The 24,493-nt window shown below is 36.8% G+C and overlaps 1 protein-coding gene across 1 annotated transcript in view; it reads right to left on the reverse strand.

The window, feature by feature from the left end:
- tbc1d9 (TBC1 domain family, member 9 (with GRAM domain)) overlaps positions 1–24,493 on the reverse strand; it is a 75,775-nt gene that overhangs the window by 36,511 nt on the left and 14,771 nt on the right. Inside the window, exons 2-9 of the mRNA XM_030140338.1 lie at positions 23,149–23,259; positions 19,939–20,057; positions 18,045–18,273; positions 11,937–12,198; positions 8,521–8,728; positions 7,233–7,439; positions 5,673–5,837; positions 2,919–3,069 (exon numbers count right to left, since the gene is read on the reverse strand). Coding sequence (XP_029996198.1) covers positions 2,919–3,069; positions 5,673–5,837; positions 7,233–7,439; positions 8,521–8,728; positions 11,937–12,198; positions 18,045–18,273; positions 19,939–20,057; positions 23,149–23,259 — 1,452 coding nt within the window. The remainder of the gene's footprint in view (positions 1–2,918; positions 3,070–5,672; positions 5,838–7,232; positions 7,440–8,520; positions 8,729–11,936; positions 12,199–18,044; positions 18,274–19,938; positions 20,058–23,148; positions 23,260–24,493) is intronic.

Below are 24,493 nucleotides of genomic sequence, written 5' to 3' on the forward strand. Positions count from 1 at the left end.
GCTTCCCCACCCTGTATGTGTCCTCCTTCTTTCTCAATAACTGCCTTCACACGCTTCCTGAAACTTGTCCAAGTGTTCCTCAAATATTGGGGTGACAACTTCTCCCATTCTTCTTTAATAGTATCTTCAAGACTTTCTCTTTAATAGTTTTGCTCATAGTCATTCTCTTCTTTCCATTATAAACAGTCTTTATGGACACTCCAACTATTTTTGAAATCTCCTTTGGTGTGACGAGTGCATTCAGCAAATCACACACTCTTTGACCTTTGCTTTCCTGATTACTCATATGGGCAAAAGTTTCTGAAAAGGTATGGATAATAGTGTTAGGTATGATTATGACATCAGTATATGTTTGGTTTCAAAACAATTGACGTAGTGCCCGCTGAGAAAAAACAACTAAATGTTCATTGTAAATTTTGCTTCCCCACTCTGTATATATAATGTCGGTTTTTCCATTGAATCACAAATGCGATGATTTGTTTATTTATTATCACGAGAACACATGAAAAATTATTCCATAAACATGGTGACGAATGTAAATATCATGTTGATTTACAGATATATTCATTATTACTATATATTACCCCTCTATCTCATACTAAATTAAAAAATGATTTGGTTTCCTGGCGTGTCCACACATACCACATCATGTTTCTGCCGTGGTCCTGCCTCTCTCCTCCTTCATCGTCATCACTCACTTATCCATATAGTTATGATAGTGTTTATTATACAGTTCCGTAGATGTTCTAGTTCAGTTATCTGTGCATCAACTGCATCCACGTGTCTCCCCCTACCTCCCCCCTTCTTCCCCTGTCTCTCTCTATCTCTATCGCTCTCTTTTTTCTCCTCCTTTGCTCTCTCTCTTTAACCCCAACTGGTCAAGGCAGACGGCCATCTTCCAGGAGTCTGGGTCTGCTCCAGGTTTCTGCTGTTAAAAGGAAGTTTTTCCTTCCACTGTCACCACTCACAAGTGTTTGCTCCCGGAGGATTCTATTGGGTTTCTGTAAATTGGCTTAGAGCAGGGGTGTCCAAACTTTTTGTCCAGAGGGCCAGATCTGATAATGTGGACATTGCCAGGGGCCAGTGGTCCCTTCAGACATTTTTTAAACAGTAAAAATTACATATAAATGCGCTGTTCTACAACAATTTTATTTTCATTGTCACAATATTGTTTTTTTAAATGGCAGTGTAACCAAATCTAAGCCACTCAGGTGTGAACAAATAGAAAAAAAAAAAAAAAAAACAATTCTGCCTTCCTTTCACATCTGGAGTCAGATAACATAGAACAAACTGTACAGCGTATCTTAAACATCCAAGTTGATAAAAATCTTAACCCCACATTCATTTTAAACATGACTTATATGAGTAATCATTACTCATATATTACTCAGTAATGTAAAGTCTGTTAACGTTTAAGATTAAAACAAATGACTCTTACTCTTTGAAAAAAACATTCAGAAAGTAATATTTTGTGTCACATCTATAAGTACATAACACCAGCAGTTAGAGGCAACTAACCTGGCAACTTGGTAGCCTGCCTTGGTGGCGAATTCATTGAACTCCCAGGTTCACATGAAAAGTCACTGTTGTGAGTTTAAAGCAGCTTGAATTTGCTTCACTTTTTCGGAACGCTTACTCCCTGCTAGCTTGTTGTATGCGTTAGCATGTTTTGTCTGCTCGTGTCTCTTTACATTGAATTCCTTAAACAAGGCAACAGTCTCTTGACAAATTAGGCAAACATAATTGCCTCAATTTTCAGTGAAAAAAAATTGTAATTCCCATCTCTCCTGGAAGCGGCGGCCCTCACTGTCAACTTTCGTTTTTTTATTTACAGGCGCCGTGGTTAGAAATTAGCGAAAAAGGTTCACGGAGAGGTCACAGGGCCAGATAGAGTTAGAGTGGTGCTGCCACCATGAGGTGAAAGGAGAAACTGCATTTTGAACCTTTTATGATTCATGTACTCGGTTCAACAGTCCAAGCGGGCCATAAATAATACATTATAAAACTGAAGCTGTGGGCCGTATAAAATCTGACCGCGGGCCGTGATTGGCCCCCGGGCCGGACTTTGGGCATGCCTGGCTTAGAGTCTGGTTTTGACCAACTCTATATGTAAAGTGTCATGAGATAACTTTTATGTTATGATTTGGCACTATATAAATACAATTTGATTGATTTCATTGATGTTTCTTTTAAAACTCTTCTTCTTTGCTTGTTGTAACGTCCGTCAACATCCGTTTTTTTTTTTTTTTTTTTTTAATTCAAGTGACTCTAGTTGTGGAAAAAGATCTTTTCATTGCAGTTTTGCTTGATATACTATTTATGCTACGTGTGAAAAACCACCTCTTGCCAGTTTAAAAACTTGTAATCAAACAACAGAGTTTTGGTGAAATTGTCATTTTTCCAATAGCTAAATTTTAATGTGCAAGTTATATTTGCGCAATTTGAGGGTCAATGGAAAAGCAACTCTTGTCAGCAAAAGAAATGAAAATATTATGACACCTTTACTTCAGGTTTTCGTGTTACTTTTATTATGTGTGATATTCACCAACAGATAGACCAAGGGATTATTTTTCTGAGGTATGAGAGATGTGCAAAAAAAATCCCTCAAATGCATTAACACCAAAGTAACAAACCTGAAAGTACAGATATTTATGGTAAAACATAGGGAGTAAAAGTAAAGCACAGATACCTGAACCTCTACTTAAACACTGTGATGGGTGAATTTATATCATATCTATTCTCCTGATCATAAACACAGCCTGGTTCTCTCTCTATATTTGTGTTTCAGTAGAATTTGGATTGCACATTATTTACTTGTGTTGTTGTGATCAAACGTGAGCACGTGAGTGTGTTGGGTGTGGCACAGTTTACAGCAGAATTATTTGCGGTATTAAGTGTATCTTGTTTATTTGACTCACCAGAGAAGAGCAGCCATAATTCCCCTCTCATATTCTCAGGGATTCCCTTGAGGACCAGCTCCTTGGTCTTCTCAGTGCGGTACATACACACTCCCTGTCCGTACTCGGTGAAGTGGTTCTTCCATGCCTGCTCCTTTAGGAACTCCTTAGCCTGACAAACAAAAAGCAACCCACTGTTTCAGCCACATGATCCTGTCTTTACTCATCACAGCTGCAGTTTGGACAAAATTAACCCGTAAGGACCCAGTGTGACTTTTGTGGCAATTCCCAAATAATTTTTTTCTCTCTATTTATTGCCATTTATTCTAATAGTATACTCTGAATTTTGCATTTTTTTCCAGTGAAAATCATCTGTTTTCTAATGTTTAACTGACTGATCATGTAGATGTTCATAAAAGCTCAGAGTAAAGTCAAAGGTTATTGTACCAAAATGACACAAAATGCAGAAAAAGTGGGTTTTTTATTACCTCTGCCAAGGAGGTTATGTTTTTGTCGGCGTTGGTTTGTCTGTCTGTCTGTGTGCAAGATAACTCAAAAAGTTATGGACGGATTTGGATGAAAATTTCAGGAAATGTTGATACTGGCACAAGGAACAAATGATTAAATTTTGGTGGTGATCGGATGTGGGGGGTGTGGGGGGGCCACGGGGGCCCACTGATCTGCCTTGGCGGAGGTCTGCGCTCTCAGAGTGCTTTTCTAGAAAACAGAGCGCAGACCTCCGCCAAGGCAGATCAGTGGGCCCCCGTGGCACCCCCACACCCCCCACCCCCACATCCGTCCATAACTTTTTGAGCCATCTTGCACACAGACAGACAAACCAACGTCAGCAAAAACATAACCTCCTTGGCAGAGGTAATAATAAACCCACTTTTTCTGCATTTTGTTCCGTTTTGATTGTTTCTGATTTCCTGAAATTTTCATCCAAATTCCTCCATAACTTTTTGATTATCTTGCAGACGGATAGACACACAAACAAACAAACAAACAGACAGACAAACACTGGGGGGGCACTGATCTACCTTGGTGGAGGTCTGCGCTCTCGGAGTGCTTTTCTAGAAAAGAGAGCGCAGACCTCCATCAAGGCAGATCAGTGGGCTCCCGTGCCCCCCACCCCACCCCCGATCACCACCAAAATTTAATCATTTGTTCCTTGTGCCAATATCAACATTTCCTGAAATTTTCATCCAAATCCCTCCATAACTTTTTGAGTTATCTTGCACACGGACAGACAGACAGACAAACAAACAAACAGACAAACATTGGGGGGGGCACTGATCTGCCTTGGTGGAGGTCTGCGTTCTCCAAGTGCTTCTAGTCTTATACATCTTTATTTATGCTGATGAGTTTCATGTGTTTTAAAAGCCCAGTTAAATGCAGGCACTGGAATCATCTTAGGCTACAGATGAAACTTTTGCTCAGCAGCAATAATCTAGGCTACGTACCTGTCACTTTATTTGTTTATTCTATTAATCCATAAAGACCCAGTGCTACTTTTGTGTCAGTTCCCAAATGAAATTTTCTCTATATTTAACCTTTCTTAAGTGATTTATGTACAGTTTTTATAATATTATCTTCCGTATTTTGCATTTTATCAGAATAAATCTGGTATTTTCCTGTATTTAATTCACTAATCATGTAGATGTTCATAACAGCTGAGATTAAAGTCAAGGGTTATTATATAAAAAACAGAGAAAACTGCAGAAAAAGTGACTTTTTCAGTCAAATATATCATTAACGGAACAAGTCCAATCACTGTCATTGATCCAACTCCATGGGTTTTACTGGTGAATCAATGTGGTAGAAGTTGACAGTGTTTCCATGTTCTCTTTGGAGCCTCTGAACGTCCAAATGGGTCATATCTGATGACCATGAAAAGATGACAAACTGTATTTTACACCAATTATTTACATGTATTGACGGGATTAGTGGATGAACAGTTTAAATCAGTAGATGGTTTTGGTTGATGGTGGATGCTTGGGTCTTTATGGGTTAAAAAATATATATAATTCAGTTTTGTTTTCATGCATGAGGTCTGATATATTTTATAATCCTGAGACATGATGCTGTGGAATTGAGGTAAACAACAAAGGTTTCTATTAAAGGTTTCTATTAACAGTAAGTCTCATTGCATCTTTACTTTTATGCAGTGTCAGAGAATGAAAATAGGCGTTAAAACTAGAAGCACTCGGAGAGCGCAGACCTCCGCCAAGGCTGATCAGTGGCCCCCCCTGTGGGCCCCCCCACGCCAAGGAGGTTATGTTTTTGCCAGGGTTTGTTTGTTTGTTTGTCTGTCTGTCTGTCTGTCCGTTAGTGTGCAACATAACTCAAAAAGTTATGGACAGATTTTGATGAAATTTTGTGGTCTGCGCCCCCACCCGTGGGCCCCCCCACCCCCGATCACCACCAAAATTTAATCATTTCTTCCTCATCCCATTTCCAACAAACCCTGAAAATTTCATCCAAATCTGTCCATAACTTTTTGAGTTATGTTGCACACTAACAGACAGACAAACAGACAGACAGACAAACAAACAAACCCTGGCAAAAACATAACCTCCTTGGCGGAGGTAAAAATGCTGAAAATTACGCATACAATAATGACATTACGCCCACGTGCTATGGCAGCATAAAATCCATAAATACAAGTGTGTATGTGAGACTGTAAACAGAACAGATTACACTTAGGAGTCACGACAGTCGATGACGTTAAGGACTAACTTTAGGATTGAAATCAACAAAATGCATTTAACTCACCAGCTTTGGGTTGAACTCTTCAGGTGAACGGCGGCGGTACATGGTCATGAGCGCCTGTGTGGCTGTGGGGACACTGCTGTCGTTCAGGTTAAAGGTGCGCTCGCCCTCCGAGCCTAAACTGTGCTGTGGGCTGCTGGACAGTAGGGATCCATGCTGCGAGTAAACCTGGAAATGGCACAGGTATCCGAGTAAAAGTCAGAGTAATCCAAACATGTGTGAAATAAAAACAAAGAATGGATTAAACAAGTGGTTCCAGGCACAACAAACCCTGCCCCTCGTATGTATAGTGGTGCGCAAAAATATTAGAACACTTGTCAAATCTTACGAAACTGGTGCTTTATTTGTTCCCAGAGCCTGAATTTCACTTTTTTACCATTGCAAAAGGTAAGGACAAAGGTACTGAGAATATTTCACCTACAAATTTATCAGTCCAGTCCTTTTTTTACATTTTACTCTAATATTTAGTGTGGCCCCCCTTGGCAACAGTCTAAGGAAACTCTAAGGAAACTCTCTGGAATGAGCTTCTGAGAGTGTGGAATGACATTGGGGTTGAAACTCTCAGAAAATACATCGACACAATGACAGAGACATGTGCCGCTGTGATTGTTGCCAAGGGGGGCCACACTAAATATTAGAGTAAAATGTAAAAAAAAAGGACTGGACTGATACATTTGTAGGTGAAATATTCTCAGTACCTTTGCCTTTACCTTTTGCAATGGCAAAAAAGTGAAATTCAGGCTCTGAGAAAAAAACAAACAACCGGTTTTTGAAGATTTGACAAGTGTTCTAATATTTTTGCACACCACTGTATTGTAGCTTATTTTGGCATCGATTCAGCTGATGTCATCATGTCTATGTGAGTGCTGATGTCAGTATATCAGATTCCTCTATATATGTGCCAAATCTGAAGTAAATTGAAACCAAAATCAATGCTTTTATTGACATTTGAAATTTCACTCATTATAAATAAATGGAAAAAAATGAATTTTAAAAATTCATTTAAAAAAATGGATAATTGGCCTACTTTTCCCAAAATGTAATCACATCTATTCTGAGTCACTGGCAAACTATAAACTCAATTTGGTATGAATTCAACTAATAGTTTTGCTGCTACAGACATGTGAAATTTCATCCATTAAAAGTAAATGGGGAAAAAAAGAAGAATTTAAAAATTCATAAAAAAGTTTAACTTTGACCTACTTTTCCCAAAATGTATTGACGTCTATTTTGATCCACTGGCAATCTATAAACCCCATTTTGGTCTGAATTCACCCAATAGTTTTGCTGCTACAGATATTTGAAATTTCACCTATTATAAGTACATGGGGGAAAAAAAGATTTTAAAAATTCATAAAAAATTTGAACTTTGACCTACTTTTCCCCAAAATGTAATCAGATCTGTTCCGGGTCACTGGTAATCTATAAACCCAATATGGTATAAATTCAAACAGTAGTTTTGCTGCTAGAGTGTCAACAAACAAACAACCAAACAAATCGAACCAAAAACAATACCCCTTCCCTCCCCTTCAGGGGGCGGGGTAATAATAAATAAAGTCTGACCTCATCATCTGAGCTGTTCAGGCTGCCGGTAAGCTCCCTCTCCAGGTAGATCTTGGAGGTGGTCTGCTGCAGGAAGTCGGAGATCCTCTGGACCAGGAAGTCTCGGTCCTTAAGGTTGGCGAACAGGAAGGTCATGCGATTCTTGGTGCTGATGGACAGAGGGCTGGGTAACACATTGGAACTATCCGCTTTCTCTACGATGGTTACCTGAAGAACATAAGGGAAAAGTAACAAAGTCGGTCACTACGGAGTAAAAAAATAACTAATGCACACATCATACATGAGCTGAGTATGTGATAAGCAACAAAGCCCTGATAAAACATACATATTATTTTTCTGTCAAAACGAGACATAAAGAGCGCATTGTGCTTCAGAAACTGTTACATCATTCATACAAATACAGACAAATATATCCTTACAGACAAACAATATCTTGTGACTTTTGCCACAATGTTTCCTCACAAACATCCTTAGTAATTTGTCCTCCACAACTACACGTGGCAATATTCATGAGTGTTAAAGTCAAAATAATAAACTCACTTTTCAACTCAAGTTTGTTTAAAAGTGACATTTCTGAGACAACTGGCAGCACAAACACAAGGAAAAAACTGTGCCAAATGTCATGTGAATTTTGTGTTAGAACCATGTTGAATAATTGTTTCATGGTAAAGTTTGTATTTGCAAACTAAAATGTATAGTTTGTGAAATAATGTTTGGTAGGAAATAAACAGGGCATTTGTGAAAAATGTTTTGCTTGTTGACTTTTGGCAGGAAATGAGCTCCATATATTAATAGATTAATGCAATTTTATGTGTCTTTTTAGAGCAGACTGGCGTTGACAACCCCCTAAAATACAATATTAGTCAAACATACCATCATGTCTTAGCCGTCCTAATGGTTTACTTCAGCTTATACTGACTGATTCTGCTTTAAAGAACTGTGAGCAACAACCTAAGACTTTTTTATTGCATAATGAGATTTTAACTTTTGAAAATATTTATAAAATAATAATTAGATTTTACTCATACAACAAAGTGCACAGTCATATTAACATTGTCTGTGTTGTTATTGTTGGGTTTTTTAGTGGTTGTGGAGAATAAACATATCGTTACCCTCATTACCTTAGTCATATTTTTGGCCAAATTGTGATATCTGTGTAACTTTAGTCTTCTGCTGCTTCATTTTACGCAGATATCAAAATCTGGCCAAAAACATTACTTCGGAAATTATGCTATAAGGCTAACCAATATGAAACAATTCCAACAATACTACTATGATTTTGTCTGACCTCGCGAAGGGGGATGATGAGGCTGCACATCGTTTCTTCTTTGCTGGTGAAGCAGATGTAGTTGGTGGAAACAAACATCTGTCCCAGGATGTGCATCTTATTAAAGGGAGTCCACAGCGTGCAGTCCGTGTGTCCGTCCAGCTTTTCATCTTTAGGCAAACGAAAAAGGGCACGATAACGCTCACTCTTAGCTCTTGCGTCCAGATCCCTGAAAAACATAAATTACATAACAATCACATTAGATTATCGTGAAAGTCAGTATGATAAACAAGTATATGCTGGTACAGATAAAATAAATGTAATGCTTATGAAGCAAATTATGCTTAAAAATATTTAGATTCTTACAATACTAAATTACAAATACCTTTGTGAAACAACCTTCTACAGTAGATGTTTGATTCCCAATGTTTAACAATTATGTCTTGGCGGAGGTCTGCGCTCTCCGAGTGCTTTTCTTGTTTACAAATGTTTGTTATAAGTATATTGCTTCAATGGAACTCCTTTCCAGTTGAGTAAATCAAGTCGCTATTAATACAGAAGACTTAAATACTTAGTTTTACAGACATTATCATGGTAAATGGGATCCATTTTGGAGATACATGATATTACTGTTTTGCTTCAGCAACTGAGTCATTCATCACTGAACATGGTCCAAAATAATTTTCTAGACGTAATTATGCATTTGACTGAGCCAGACACACCTATTTTTAAAATAAATCCAAAGTGGGCAAAACAGATAGGATACTAGAACATGTCCTTTACAGACAATGAAGGATTTGTGTTGACAACTTAAGCAGCAACTAAAGAATGGAATTAAGAAATCAACATAGACTATTATGTCTTAGTCATAAACAACCAACATGTGGACATTGAGTATGAAGTATATACACACACATCTGTGGCTAAAATGTAATGATTTTATTCATTTATTTGGTAATAGAAACATCCTATTGAGTGGAACAAATTAGACTGTGCTGTAATATATTAGAACTGTCTTTCTTGATTGTTACCTCCACCATGGAGGTAATGTTTTCATCGGGGTTTATCTGTTTGTCTGTGTGCAAGATAACTCAAAAAGTTATGGACAGATTTGGACGAAATTTTCAGGAAATGTTGATACTTCCACAAGGAACAAATGATTAAATTTTGGTGGTGATCGGGGGGGAGGGGGGATGCTGATCTGCCTTGGCGGAGGTCTGTGCTCTCCGAGTGCTTTTTTAGAAAAGATAGTGCAGACCTCTGCCAAGGCAGATCAGTGCTCCCCCCCCACCCCCAATCACCACCAAAATGTAATCATTTGTTCCTTGTGCCAGTATCAACATTTCCTGAAATTTTCATCCAAATCCGTCCATAACTTTTTGAGTTATCTTGCTAACAGACAGACAGACCAACAAACAGACAGACAGACAGACAGACAGACAGACAAACATCGGGGTGGGTGGGTGGGGGGTGGCACTGATCTGCCTTGGCGGAGCTCTGCACTCTCCAAGTGCTTCTAGTTTGAAATATTTCTATGACATGAATAACGTTCCTTTCTCTTGTTTGTTTTTTGCGTCCCTTTTAAAACAACAGGGGACAATGAGCTCTGTTGGAAATGCTCGTTCATTTACAGTTCTTTCTGTTTCTACTGATTGACGAGCACTGTCACCGTCAAATACAGCAATAAATGAACTCCCTGAAAGTGTTATAGAAGAGAATGCATCATACTAATGAAAAACAGCACTGTGAAAACAAAAATATGTCAAAAGAAGTTGAGACCTTGAGAAGTTTTCTACAGTTTTAAACCTTAATAAACTGTATTACAGATGCTGACTGGTTTAATATGTGGAAGATACACCAAACATCCACTAGTTTGTGGATCTGGAGGGAGTTTTCCTGGAAAAACCTGGTGCATTTCTTTATTACACCTAAGAAGAAAAGTAAACAGACAGCAGAAATGTTGGAGGGAATGTAGAGAATTAGAATTTGATGTAGATCACACACGTTTTTTGGAAATGTGATGAAATAAATGGGTTTTGGGAACTGGTGTGTAGACTACGAAAACAAATAATGGGGTATGAGATTCCAATGTGCTGTGATGTTCTGTATTTTTGTAACTTATCTGATGGAAATGTAGTAGGAAATGACATATACTTGGTTAAGATACTTTCAGTGGCGTACAAAAAAAGCTATCACAAGGAACTGGGGAAGGACAGAACTAACAACACAGGAACAGTGGGTCGCAATTATTGATGGAATTTATACTATGGAAAGGGTGACTCAGACTGCGACTACAGGAAGCACAAATGGACAAAAAGCAGAACAAATGGACTGTTTACAGAGCTAAGAATGGGGGAAAGACTGGATAAAGGAAATGCATTGAAATATGTGTAATGTACCCATGCAATGTTGGTTTGTTCATCTTTTGTTTTGTCAAATATATGTGTAAAAAAATTCAATAAAAACTTAAGCAAAAAAACCCCAAAAAACTTAATATACTGCATTAATGACAAATCTACTACATGTTCTTAACATGGTGAATCATAATTACTGATAACTATAAATATTCCTGAAATGCATCTGTTGTTACCTCCAGTGTTGGGAATAACGGTGTTAAAAATAATGGCGTTACTAATGCTGTTATTGTTTTCCAGTAACAGGTAATCTAATTAATTACTATTTAAATTGTTACAATGCCGTTACCGTTACTGTTACCGGCAGTGAAATGTGGCGCGTTACTATGCACTGATATCTAACAGCTGTTATCCGTCCTGGCTCGCTCAGCCAGGCACGAGAGGTGTGACGTTCGTGGACGAGTCGAGTCTTTTGAACGGCTCTTTTCAGTGCAGGATAAGAACCGATTCATTGCAAGCCGTTCGTTCACGAGCCGTTCTTATATTCAAATCGTCCACGCTGCCTTCACCTGAACGACTAACGATATGTCCGAGTTTGAGTTGTCCACAGCACACCCCATTCACTTGAACGCAGCTACGTGTGCAGCTAATTTAGGGGAGGAGTTATCAGTGAGTCCGACTGACTGGACTGAAGACATTTACTGCTGTATCCAGGAGGAGCGACTGAAAAAAGTGGAGATGTGGGATTAACTGGAGGAGCATCTTCTTCCTATAAATGCAGATATGCACTTATGTGGTAGAAAAGCCGGGCCCTGGTGGACCCCAGCCTTATCACAGTTATGGTATTCAGTACCTGTCTGCTGTTCTACTCTATGCAACTGTCCCGTGAAACACGCTCAAAAATCAGTTTCCTTTTACATATTTGAAGGTTTTTCAAAAAAGTAACGCAATAATTACTTTCCCTGGTAACTAATTACATTTATGAAGGAGCAATTCCATTACTAATTCAATTACGTTTTTGGGAAAGTAACTAATAACTATAATTAATTACTTTTTAAGAGTAATTTGCTCAACACTGGTTACCTCTTCAGTGCAGACACCTTCTTAGGCGACTTCTTCTTCAGTTTGGGCAGTGAGCGATCCTGTTCAAAGCCTTTGTTGTCCAGTAGCTGTCGCATGGCGATGTTTGCCAGCTGCTCTGCCAGCTTGAAGGTCTCGTTGATGTTGAGGAAGACGGAGAAGACGTGCTCGTTGCTGCGGGTGCTCACCTTGATTACATCAGGCAGCAGGAGGGTGGCACTCTTCTCTAGTTGGGTGATATCAGCCCAACGCACCACCAGTTTGGCTGAAATAGACACAAAATGATAGAAATACGTGCAGAAAAGTCAGTTTTGCATGAAGTTACTGATGTATAGATGCAAACAAAATAAAAGACAAACATTTAACCCTCCGGTATTGCGTCCAGCAAGGCCCTTACTAAGCACCAAGTGTGCCTTTTTGGCACACTTGTGGAATAATGGCAAAAAAATTTTCATACAGTTTGTTTTTAATTCTTTTACACTTTTTTCTATTTCATCAACTTGAGCTGTAAATAAAAATACCAAATACTCAATAATTGTCACATTTTTTAACCCTTTAAATGCTGTGTTTGTATTGTAAACAAACCCTTTTTTTTTGGATGCAAAAAACAAACAATCCAAAAAAATTTTTACAACATACTACATAAAAAGTGGATCACATATTATTTGATTTTTGCAGCCTGGCATATGTCAATGATTAACTCCAACACTGGTTAATTTGTATTAATATTTTTGGCCAAATGTTCAAAAATACTAGCATCTGTCACCGAGTGTGCGTAAAATGCACACCTATAAATCAAACTATTAAATATTATATATTGATTGATTTTTCTGCTTCTAATTTGATTTTACTTTTGTAAATCAAGCTCAGCCCTAATCATACATATCCAATGGAAGAAATAGTGCGTTTTAGGCACACTTGGGAGACAGATGCTAGTCTTGTAATTTTCTTTTCTTTACAATGTGCACATTTTAGTTGGTGGCCAGAATTTTAAAGATCATACAAAAATGAACAACTTTTGAATTCTAACCTTATTTAAATTGTGAAAAATAATATGAAGTTTTTTAAAACAAAGTGCAAAGTGTGCCTAAAAGGCGCACCTGGATACCGGAGGGTTAATATCATAACAAATAAAAGACACTTAAAAACAATACTGGAATCCAAATCTAGAGGGAAATGGGAGCCACAATCAAGCCTGGTTGTAAATAAAGGTTTAAGCATTATTTAGTTTACTCTGACTATAAAAATGAATTTAAGTACCAGAAAATTCTATAGAAAGAGAAAAATCTGATCATTTGTGGATGTAAAATTGAATATTCAGAGAAAAACTAAAAGCTGTGCCATTTCATACTGGTTGAGCTTATCCATTCTTTTATTAGAGTATAAACATTACTTTCATAAAAAAAAAAAAATTCTAGATAAACTCATGTGACAGCAGGTAATAATTGTTCCTCTAGCAGTTCGAAAAGGCTGTGGGGAAACTAAAACTCCAAACAGGATTGAAATGGTCAACATCAGACGCTCACAAACTATTCATATCAGGGGTGTCAAAAAAAGGGTCCAATTCAGGCCTTGGGATGAATTTCTGAAATCCAAAAATTACACTGAATATATGAACAGATATTAGTCAAAGATGTCAAAATCATTTGAGTTCAGGTTCGACATACAGACCAATATGATCTAAAGTGGGTCAGACCAGTAAAATACTATCATAATAACCTACACTGCAAAAATCTCAATCTTACCAAGTGTACTTTTCTTATTTCTAGTCAAAATATCTCATCCCACTTAAAATAAGACTTAATCACCTAAAGAGTAACTTTTCAGTGAGATATAAGAACTTATTTTTAGACAAAAGATCTTGAAAATGTTATTTCAAGAAATCTTACCAAGATAGTTTTCACTTGTTCCACTGGCACAATTTTTGTTTGAATTAAGCAAAAAAATATTGAATTAAGCACAAAAAACGCTGCCAATGGAACAAGTGAAAATGATCTCTGTAAGATTTCTTGAAATAAGATTTTCAAGATCTATTGTCTGAAAATAAGTGAATAATAATATAATAATTATAAACAATAAAAAGTGAAAAGTTCCTCTTTAGGTGATTATGTCTTATTTTAAGTGTGATGAGATATTTTGACTAGAAATGAGAAAAATACACTTGGTAAGATCTGGATTTTTGCTGTGTATAAATGACAACTCCAAATTTTTCTATTTGATTTAACCCTTTCATGCACGAATTATGAGAACCTTAATCAGAATTTTTTCCTGAGTGTTTTTATTCCTCTTTAGGCATGAAAAAAACAATGTGATAGAAAAATTTCTTCTGAAAAATAATAATAATAAAAAAAATAATAATTATTGAATAATGAATAATATATATTTTTAATACATTAAAAAAAATTAATAATGACAAAAAAATTCTTATGAACCTATTTTTCTTGAAGTTGCAAAAATATCCACTCAGCTGGACACCACACGTTTAATTTTTGACACACAGAAACATGTATTTACTGATAAATTATGTGAAAACTATGGGGAAGGCTTGTGATTCTGGGGTTTATGCTCAGGAGAGATCTACGTAATGTTACCAATTCATGTCAGAAAAGACATGTAGTGTCTTAAAACTTTAATAAAGATATGTGTAAATAAAACAAACAAAACAAAAACAAAAAACAATGAAAAGAACAACAAAATCCATAAATATACAAGAGAACAGCTGTAGAATAGCTGTCCACTGTAGTGACCACTATGCATGAAAGGGTTAATATAAAAAAGTAAAATTACATGAAAATTCTTACATTTACACACTATCATTTCACAAAAACTGTGACTAACCTGAAAAAATGTACACGACCTCAAATGTCTTAATGTATTTGTCATAATGTCTCAATATTCTACCCGTTACTAAATGTTTTGTGCCTTTGTAGATTCACTACGATCTGTAAGTTGTAATGCCCAAGTAAATTACAAACTGGGGCACAATGTTAAAATTGGCCATTTTTTTTTCCTTAAAAAATTTTAGGTTGTACATTTTATTCACATTTTTATCATGTAAGCTTACTTTTTCACTCTAAAACAGTCAGAAAAGTTTGGAGTTGTCATTATTTATAGGCTATTATTTTAACCTGTTAAACCCTGACCATATTTTCAGGGGAAAAATGCCTAAAAAGACATACCCAAAGTAAATGAAGAATTACTTATAATACTTATAATACTAAGGTTCATATGGATGTTCTTGGTGTCTATGGACATTTAGAGACCTCACAGAATCTATTCCCATTGTCTAAAATATTGTATCTATTACTATGCCTGAGTAAACTGTAATAAAATAAAAGAGAAATTAGAATTTTTTTATCCTCGCCTGTTTTTTTTCGGCTGGATTGACGATGATATGCATAAATTAATTGTTCGTGTCGGAGATTTTTAATAGCGTATATTTCACCCCACAAAGATTAAAAATCATGTTTGAACATTAAAGTTTGCACTAAAATACACTTTTGATGTACTTTTATTAACATTAGGGTCTAAACTTTGAGCAAAAGTTGAAAGAAACATCCATTGTCCTGATTTATTATATTTTTATAGTAGATGACTATTAACCCTTTCATGCACAAATTATGAGAACCTTCATCAAATTTTTTTCCTGAGTGTTTTTATTCCTCTTTACGCATGAAAAAAACAATGCGACTGAAAAATTTCTTTTGAAAAATAAATAAAATAAAAATAATTCCAAAAAAAATTCAAAAATACATAAAAAAAAAATAATAATGAAAAACAAAAATTCTTATGAACCTCTTTTTCATTAAGTTGCAAAAATGTCCACTCAGCTGGATAATTTTTTCGGCCTGCCGGCGGGCTGATATGATTAAGGGGGTTTTAATGGTCTGATCCGTTTCAGAGCAAATTGAGCTGAATTTGGCCCCTGAACTAGAATGAGTTTGACACCCCCGATTTATACGATTGAAAAAACACAATTTCAGTGAGTCAGTAGGATGTAATCCATTCCACGCCTCTGTAAGATCTGCGCATGTAAGGTGTTGCTCATGTGAATCAGCCGTCAGTCAAGTAAAGGCAGTCGTGAAGTCGAGCTTTTTTCACTTAAGGCAGCTAGCCAAAATCAAACCAATCATTTCAAAGCAGCATTTTCAGACTGTAATCCACACCTTTACCACCACTCGGCTGGACTACTGTAATGCATTGCATTTGGGGATTAGTGGGTCTTCCATCACTCATCTACAAATGGTACAAAATGCTGTTGCTTGTCTTTTAACTGGCGTAATTACCTCCGCCAAGGAGGTTACGTTTTTGCCAGGGTTTGTTTGTTTGTCTGTTTGTTTGTTTGTCTGTCCGTTAGTGTGCAACATAACTCAAAAAGTTATGGACAGATTTGGATGAAATTTTCAGGGTTTGTTGGAAATGGGATAAGGAAGAAATGATTAAATTTTGGTGGTGATCGGGGGTGGGGGGGCCCACGGGGGGGCCCACTGATCAGCCTTGGCGGAGGTCTGCGCTCTCCGAGTGCTTCTAGTTTTATTTGTTTTTAAATCCCTCCATGCTCTTGCACCACCCTACCCCCCTGAGCTCCTTCACACTTACACACCGACTCGCTCTCTAAGATCAGTCGATCAGCCGCTCTTGGTGGTGCCGAGAACAAAGCGTAAGCTCCGAGGAGATCAGACCTTTGCTGTTGCTGGTCCCAGATTGTGGAATGACCTGCCTAAAAATCCTCAATCTTACAACGTGTATTTTTCTAGTCAAGATATCTCATCAGACTTAAAATAAGACATAATCACCTAAAGAGTAACTTTTCAGTGAGATATAAGAACTTATTTTTAGACAACAGATCTTGAAAATATTATTTCAAGAAGTCTCACCAAGATAATTTTCACTTGTTCTATTAGCAGATTTTTTGCTTGAATTAGGCAAAAAATCTTGAATTAAGCAAAAAAAAAAATCTGCCAATGGAAAAAGTAAAAATTATCTTGGTAGATTTTTTGAAATAATATTTTCAAGATCTATTGTCTGAAAATAAGTTTTTATATCTCACTGAAAAGTTGCTCTTTAGGTGATTATGTCTTATTACACTGGTCTACAAGGAAAATGCTTCCAGAATAAAAGTAATGAAATTTTACCACATGAGAGTCACTGATAAAGAAAAATCAAGCAAAAAATGCTGGGTGGCTGAACTTTCCAAGATACAGCCTTGGGTCAAAATGTGAAATTCAAGAATTAACGAGAGAATGGGTTTGACTCAAAAGGAATATTTGTCTCAGAGCTACAAGATCTACTTCAAAACACTGTCTGCACATTAGAATACATTCACTTTACAGGTTCTATTTAGTGGAAGATTTATAAAACTATTATATAAATGTACATAAACCAATATATATGCATAATAACACTTAATCATATACCTTGAAAACATCAGCAAACCGGCACTTTTGTCATTTATTTTCCAATTAATCTTATTAAAATACGTAACATTTAGCACATTTAATCTCTGAAGCAAATCATTTCTAAAAAAATTGTAGACCAGTGTTACCTCCGCCGTTTTTTTGTCATCGGGGTTTGTCTGTTTGTTAGCAAGATAACTCATAAAGTTATGGACGGATTTGGATGAAATTTTCCGGAAATGTTGATACTGGCACAAGGAACAAATGATGAAATTTTGGTGGGGATTGGGGGGGCACCAATCTGCCTTGGCGGAGGTCTGCGCTCTTTGTGTGTTTTTCTAGTTTTAAGTGTGGTGAGATATTTGGACTAGAAATGAGAAAAATACACTTGGTAAGTTTTAGATTTTTGCATATCAGACAGGCCTCGTTGCCTGTTTTTAAATCTCTACCTAAAACTCACGTGTTCTCTTTGGCTTTTTGACACTCTTGCAATGTTGACATTTTGATTACGCTGTCATATTTTAACTTTTTATTTATTGGACTTTATTGTTTCTTAATGCTTTCATTAATTTTATTCACTGTGCTTTCAGTCTTCTTTACAGCACTTTGATCCACTATGGTTGTTTTTAAAGTGCTTTATAAATAAAGTTGAATTGGAGCAGACTGAGAAAACGGGGTCCCAGACATATTAAGAGTAAACAGAAGCAGGTCCAACCTTCTTTTCCTAATAAGTAGGAATAGAAGCACAGGTGGTTGATGCTGAGGTAGAGCCAGCCCTGTCGAGGCACTTTGCCTTTCCAGTAGCTGCAGGAGTAGTAGTTGACCAGCTTCTCCTCCTCCGGCATCCCAAACAGTTTACGAAACTTAGCGCTGGCCTCTTTGAACTTGTCTGTGTCGTCGTCCTCTTTGACGTCATGGTTTTTGTTGTATTCTGCGATGATACCCTGAGAGGAGAAGAAAGAGAAGAAGATGCATCTGTCTGCGTGATTCCCAGAACACTAGAACGATAAACATTTTTATGAAGGTGCAGCTTCAACATGTTTTCAGATAATATTTCTTCCTTTATTTACTCCATTTATATATAGAGTAGCTGATGTGTTGTGTTTATTTTACAATGTCTGACCAAGATCTGTTACAGGTTCTGTTTACAGACTGATGTTCACTTGTTGGACTTTTTCCCTCAGGATGGTTCTTAAACTACACAACAAATATACCGGTAGAGGAGAGAAATTTGATGTCCTCTCAGGACTGAAAATGACAGAAAACAGACATTGGGAATTGCTAAAACGTCAATTTATTTTTGGCTGATTCTCCAAAATTGGAAACTCCCCAGTCCGCCTTCAGATTCTCGTTGGGTTTGTGAGGTACATTATAATCTGAAGTTTGAGAAACTCAGATTTACACTAAAAGGCTCGGTGAAATCATTTCAGGTTACGTAGGATCATTTTTTGAACTCCATACATTCGTTGGACTTTTCCTCCGAGTTGGAGGGTTGAGATGTGTACATATTTATTTACTTTTTTCTATTAATTTTATTACCTCCACCAAGGAACAGCAGAGGTTTTGTTTTCATCTGGGTTTGTCTGTTTGTTTATCTGTTTGTTAGCAAGATGACTAAAAAGTTATGGACGAATTTGGATTAAATTTTCAGGAAATGTTGATACTGGCACAAGGAACAAAGGATGAAATTTTGGTGGTGATTGGGGGGGGGGGGGGGGGGGGGGGGATCTGCCTTGACGGAGGTCTGTGCCCTTCGAGTGCTTTTCTAGTTTGATATTATGTAGGGATGTCCGATAATATCGGCTCACCGACATTGGCATAAAAATGTAATATCGGTGAATGTCATTATCGTTTTTTTTGCCTATCATTAAAACCGATAAAATAATGCCTTGATTTCACCGGCATTTACCGACACGTAAATGAAGCATTGTTTGTAGCTGAAAGAAATGTGCAGTTTTCAAAATTGTACAGTAGAGTTGCCACACTGTAATAGACTCTTGGAGGGAGGGAGAGAAAATAAATAAATATGGCATTTTTTCCACAACTTAAGTTGAAGTATGTATTCTTTGCACAGACAGTGTTTACATTTTGAAAGCCTTGTTGCATTTGAGAATGCATCCGATGGGGCATCACAATAAAATTAGGCATGATGTGTTAATTCCATGACAGGAGATATGTGATGTTACCTAAAATTAGTTTAATATCCCACATATATCGGCAGCGGTATCGGTAGATATCGGAATCGGAAATTAAGCATTGGACAATATCAGCATATCGGTTTTTGGCAAAAAAGCCAATATCGGACATCCCTAATATTATGTATTCATTTTTGTTTGTGTGTATGTATGTATGTATATATGTATATGTGTACATGTATGTATGTTATACCTTATGCTGTGCATCACTCTGTCTAAAATGTTCAAAATGTTCTATAAATAAAACAAAAAAAAAACTTCCTTTTTTTTTTTTTTACTGACAGACAAAACAGAAAGGGAAAATGGAAAGCCTTGAACCCAGACCAGTAAAAATGATCACCCATCTGCTTGAATGACAAAAAATGACTCTAAACCTGAGTTTGGGAGAGGCAGTAGTAGAGCTTGAGTAGTTACCTGGACTTTTCCTTTAACAAAAGTGGTAATGTCATTCTCATTCTCAAAGATGGAGAGCGTCTGCAGCAGGTTATGCTCCAGCCACTCCCAGTGCTCTGTGATCTCTTTACGGGAGGTTCCTGTGGAGGGGGGAGGAGGAGAAATATGAGCAGCATGAAGGTGTTACGTTTCAGAAATAAGTGCTTTAATAGCGGGGGTCACACATTAAACATAACGTTGCGTGGTAAAAGAGCATACATGGCTCCAGATATTAACATTTAACTTGATAAATAACTGTTTACATATGACTATTTAATTGTCTGCACTGGGTTGGGAGTATCTTTAAAGAAAGACAGGACCCATATTCCAAAAGTGTCAGCTCATATCGAGCATTGCAACTAAAATTAAATGTGTATCTGTTTTTGTTTTAAGCAGCAACAGTAAAATGACAGTTTTGTTATTGTTATCTGCAAATTTTTGGGCTACTGAAGAAAATGACTGTAGTAATGGCTTCTATTGTGGGCCATTATCTCTCAACAGACAGCCCTTCAGTGAGTGCATATCTACTGCATTAGCCATGTCTGCCAGATGACTCTCCTGCTTTCTCTGGACTGAGGAAGTAAAAACTAAGGGGAGGGGTGGAGCGCCTGGCTTTTGTTGGCCTCAATTTCTGATACAGGGACGTCAGTATTGCTCATTTCATATTGTACATATACACACTTTGTACGCTGCCATTTTGTAAAGTATTCTTATTTCTAAGCATCATCACTAGGGGTGTGTATTGGCAAGAATCAGGCGATATGACACAAATTACAATACTAGGATCACGATACGATATAGCATGATACTGTGAAAAAGGCCATTTTTTGTTTGTTTCTTTTTTTAAATGATTATTTCCTTGAAGAATTGAATTACACCAGAAATATGCACAAATACTAAACACATTTTTATTTGATCACAACAGGATCTAATGCTATATCACAAAATGTTCCTGTGTTAAAACTTAAATTATGTTTTACAGACATTACAGTTTAAGATCCTGCTCAAATGTTCATATTCTATTAGTTCATAACGAACATCGTAACATTATTTTTGTACAGTCCCAACAAAGGAACAAACATTATTTCATAAAAGAGTGTTAAATTAGAATAAATATAATATAAACAAAACAAAAAAACTAAAATGAACCGCCATATCTGCATTTGAATAAATACCTAAAAATATCGATACAGTACTTTTTAATATCGATACAGTTCTGTGAAATGAAATATCGCGATATATTGCAGAACCAATATTTTCTTACACCCCTAATCATCACAGTGTCAATGATACATGTGATGGTTAGTAAAATCCGTAAATAGAGACAGAGGTAGACGCTCTTCTTGATAACACACACATTGACACACATTAATTGTACATGTGTAAATGTACAAACATAAGAACATGGCTTTTTTATAGAACTTCTAACTACTACTGTGAGTTTCACCATGATGTTTCAGCGTATGTATTACAGTTATATGCTACCCATAACAATCATGTAAAATCTGACATGTGTTAAGCAGTGCATTTTTTTTTTATTTTTTACCTTCTTTAATACTGAATTTGTTGGCTGTTGTTTTTTGACATCATTACAGCTAGCAATTGCCAGTCAGCAGACTGTGACTCTGATGCTAGATAATGAACAGGGATGCATTTTCCACATAGATGTGTATTAGTGGGTGATATATGAGCGGATTTGCACTCTTGTCCCATCTCACTCCTGCCAAAAATAGTCCTGTCCTTTCTAAGTCCAAGAATAATGACTCCAATCCCATCCCCTTCCCTAGTTGTGATCATTTTTTAAGGCAGTAGTATTCTGACAACGCAGTGTTTTTACAGCACCTCTGACATCGCACATTTCACAAACAAGTAATTATTCATACCAGAATTCTGCACATGTAGAACCTGACCTATTGGTATTCTGATTATCACTCCCGCCTGCTCCTGGCCAGTGTTTTCCTGCCCTACCCTCATCAGCTGATAAACACCGAAGCCTTGCTTTGTCTGTCCTCTTTTTGTTATTTTGCTTTTCGATGACACTGAATGATCACCTCTGGATTCATGAGTTTGAACAAAAAGGTTCTTCAAACCCTCCCAGCTTCTTCATTTTCCTGACATATTTTAGACCAAACAACACCTCCTAAAAAATATGCAGATTAAGTGATGGAGACTGTTTGGTGAATGGATTAAATGTATATTGAATGAAATGGTAAAAAAAAAATAGGACCAATGGCCCTGTAGCTTACCGGCCAAATTAAAAGCTTTGGGAAATGTATCCAGATGCTTTTTATTATCACCCAGTTATGTGTATTTATTATATTACAGAAATAGCCCATGTTTTGGTCATATTCCAATCAGATCTGTAAAAAATTCAAATTCCAACTTGATATCATTGATACTGATTTATTGGATCAATCCACTTCCTATCTGTTATAATGGGAACATTTTTCAAAGTCGCACCAAATCCAGAATCAGATCTGGATCGAAATATTTTCACTAACTTTTGTTGACATCATCATAAAGAAGCTGTATACCAAGTTTGAAGTCAATCGGAATTGTAGTTTCGGAGAAGAAGACGATTGAAATTTTTGTAACGGACGACAGACGCCAACGACACCGACGGATGCCGCATGACGACAATAGCCTACAGCCTGTCGGCCGGTAAGCTAATAAGGGTCCAGATATGAGTCTGCCTGGCTAATTTGGAGGAATTAGTGCCACAGACTTTGACTATTGAGCCACGAGTTACAAATGTAAGTTTGCATGAACAGAATATGCAGATTACATTATTTTAACATAGTAGATCCCATAAAATCTTTGTTGAAGAGCATCAAGTGATTAGCGGTAACAAAAAACACACGAGTATTGATTTCTGCCCCCATTCCTGTAATCCTCCCCTTTAAAACCACTGGGGCATGATGTAATGCTTGGCATTTGGCAGCTAACATGGGAAAAGGCAGGATATTAGGACATCATGTGTTGTGTGGTGACTGGGTGAAGGATGTGCAGGAAGTAAAACAGACATTTCTAAAACAGACTTTAATCTAAACATGCAGGGAGGTGTCAGGATATACCTAAGAAGTACCTATAACCGTATTCTTAATTTATTAAAAAAAAAAAAAATCTAATGTTCAGTGGTTTGCTCTCCTTTAATCAGAATATATTTCCTCACAGTTGTTTAAGTGCACATACCATGAGCAATGATCCAGTAACCTAAAGAGTCTGGAGTCTGGTACAGGATCCTGTACGGGGCCACGCGAGCACTAGAGTCTAGAACCACATCCAGAGTCCCAACCAGCAAACCTGCAGCGAAAACACAGAGCAATGTGATTAAACACGTCATCAGAAACATACATGAAACCTCACAGCGGATATTTTTACATAATGGGGCAAATAAAGACAAAAAAAAAACCCTTGAGGCAAATTAAGTGCAAGGTCAAAGTGTAAACTGTGAAACAGACTTTTCAGACATGTTCACTGTAAATGATCATATGAGAACAAATACATTAATAGTTTCCGACCATTTTTACGCCTTCAGGTGAAACCCATGAGGTGATGACTTGAACATGATAAAATACTGTGACTAAAGTATTTACCCCCAACATTACTCTCTGTTCTTGCCAGCACATTAGTCCTGTGATCTGCACATATGACTCTACATCTGATTGTTACACAACGCTGCAGAACATGCTGACCCCTGCCCTGACATATTAACTACATTAATGTCGTTTTATAAGTATAAACTTTATGAAATATCAGAATTACTTACTATTTAAATAATCGACCACATGTATATTTGCAGATATCTTTTAGACTTTGCTTATTAAAAAGATTATTAGTATCTCAAACTTATTTTATGGAGTGAACTTATTGAAAAAAGTTACCACACTCATCAGTAACCATTAAGAATTTCATGAATTGCAGTGAACAACATTTCCCAGAACATCTCTGCACTGCACGGTGTTTGTGAGCTTTGATTATCCTCCCTTCAGTGAAACTATAGATTTAACTATTATGGGAGACGGGTTATTTTTGTAGCGAAGCTCATTAAAGTCAAAACATAGTATGAGTCATAGAGAGAAGTGAGAAAAGGTGAGGGGAAGAAGCTGAAGTGTTTTCTGCATTTACAGTGTGAGCTAACCCCACTGACGTCCCATTAGACAATTCACACATTTTTAGACACACACAACGCATTTTCTGCCGTGAAGTGTTTTTATATCAAAACAACAGCTGACTGCAACTCATTAAAATAACATTATACTTATTATTATTACAGCTTATTCACATCATGTTAAATAATGTGTATTTATATTATGTATTGTAAATTTTAGCTTAAATATAGGAATATAAATCAAATAAAATGAACTACAACAGTAATAAAGATCACTGGAGTATATCAGTTATGAAAATATATAACACTGGCCTATTTGTTTTAAGACACCCTGATCTGGAAATCCTGCAAACTTTGTGTTTAAAGGTTTAAAACTGTAATATCTTGACATGTCTAAGCACAATAGAGCCGTTACTGCGTTGTATA

Source organism: Sphaeramia orbicularis, chromosome 1 (genome assembly GCF_902148855.1).
Source record: "Sphaeramia orbicularis chromosome 1, fSphaOr1.1, whole genome shotgun sequence".
Classification (NCBI taxonomy): Eukaryota; Metazoa; Chordata; class Actinopteri; order Kurtiformes; family Apogonidae; genus Sphaeramia; species Sphaeramia orbicularis.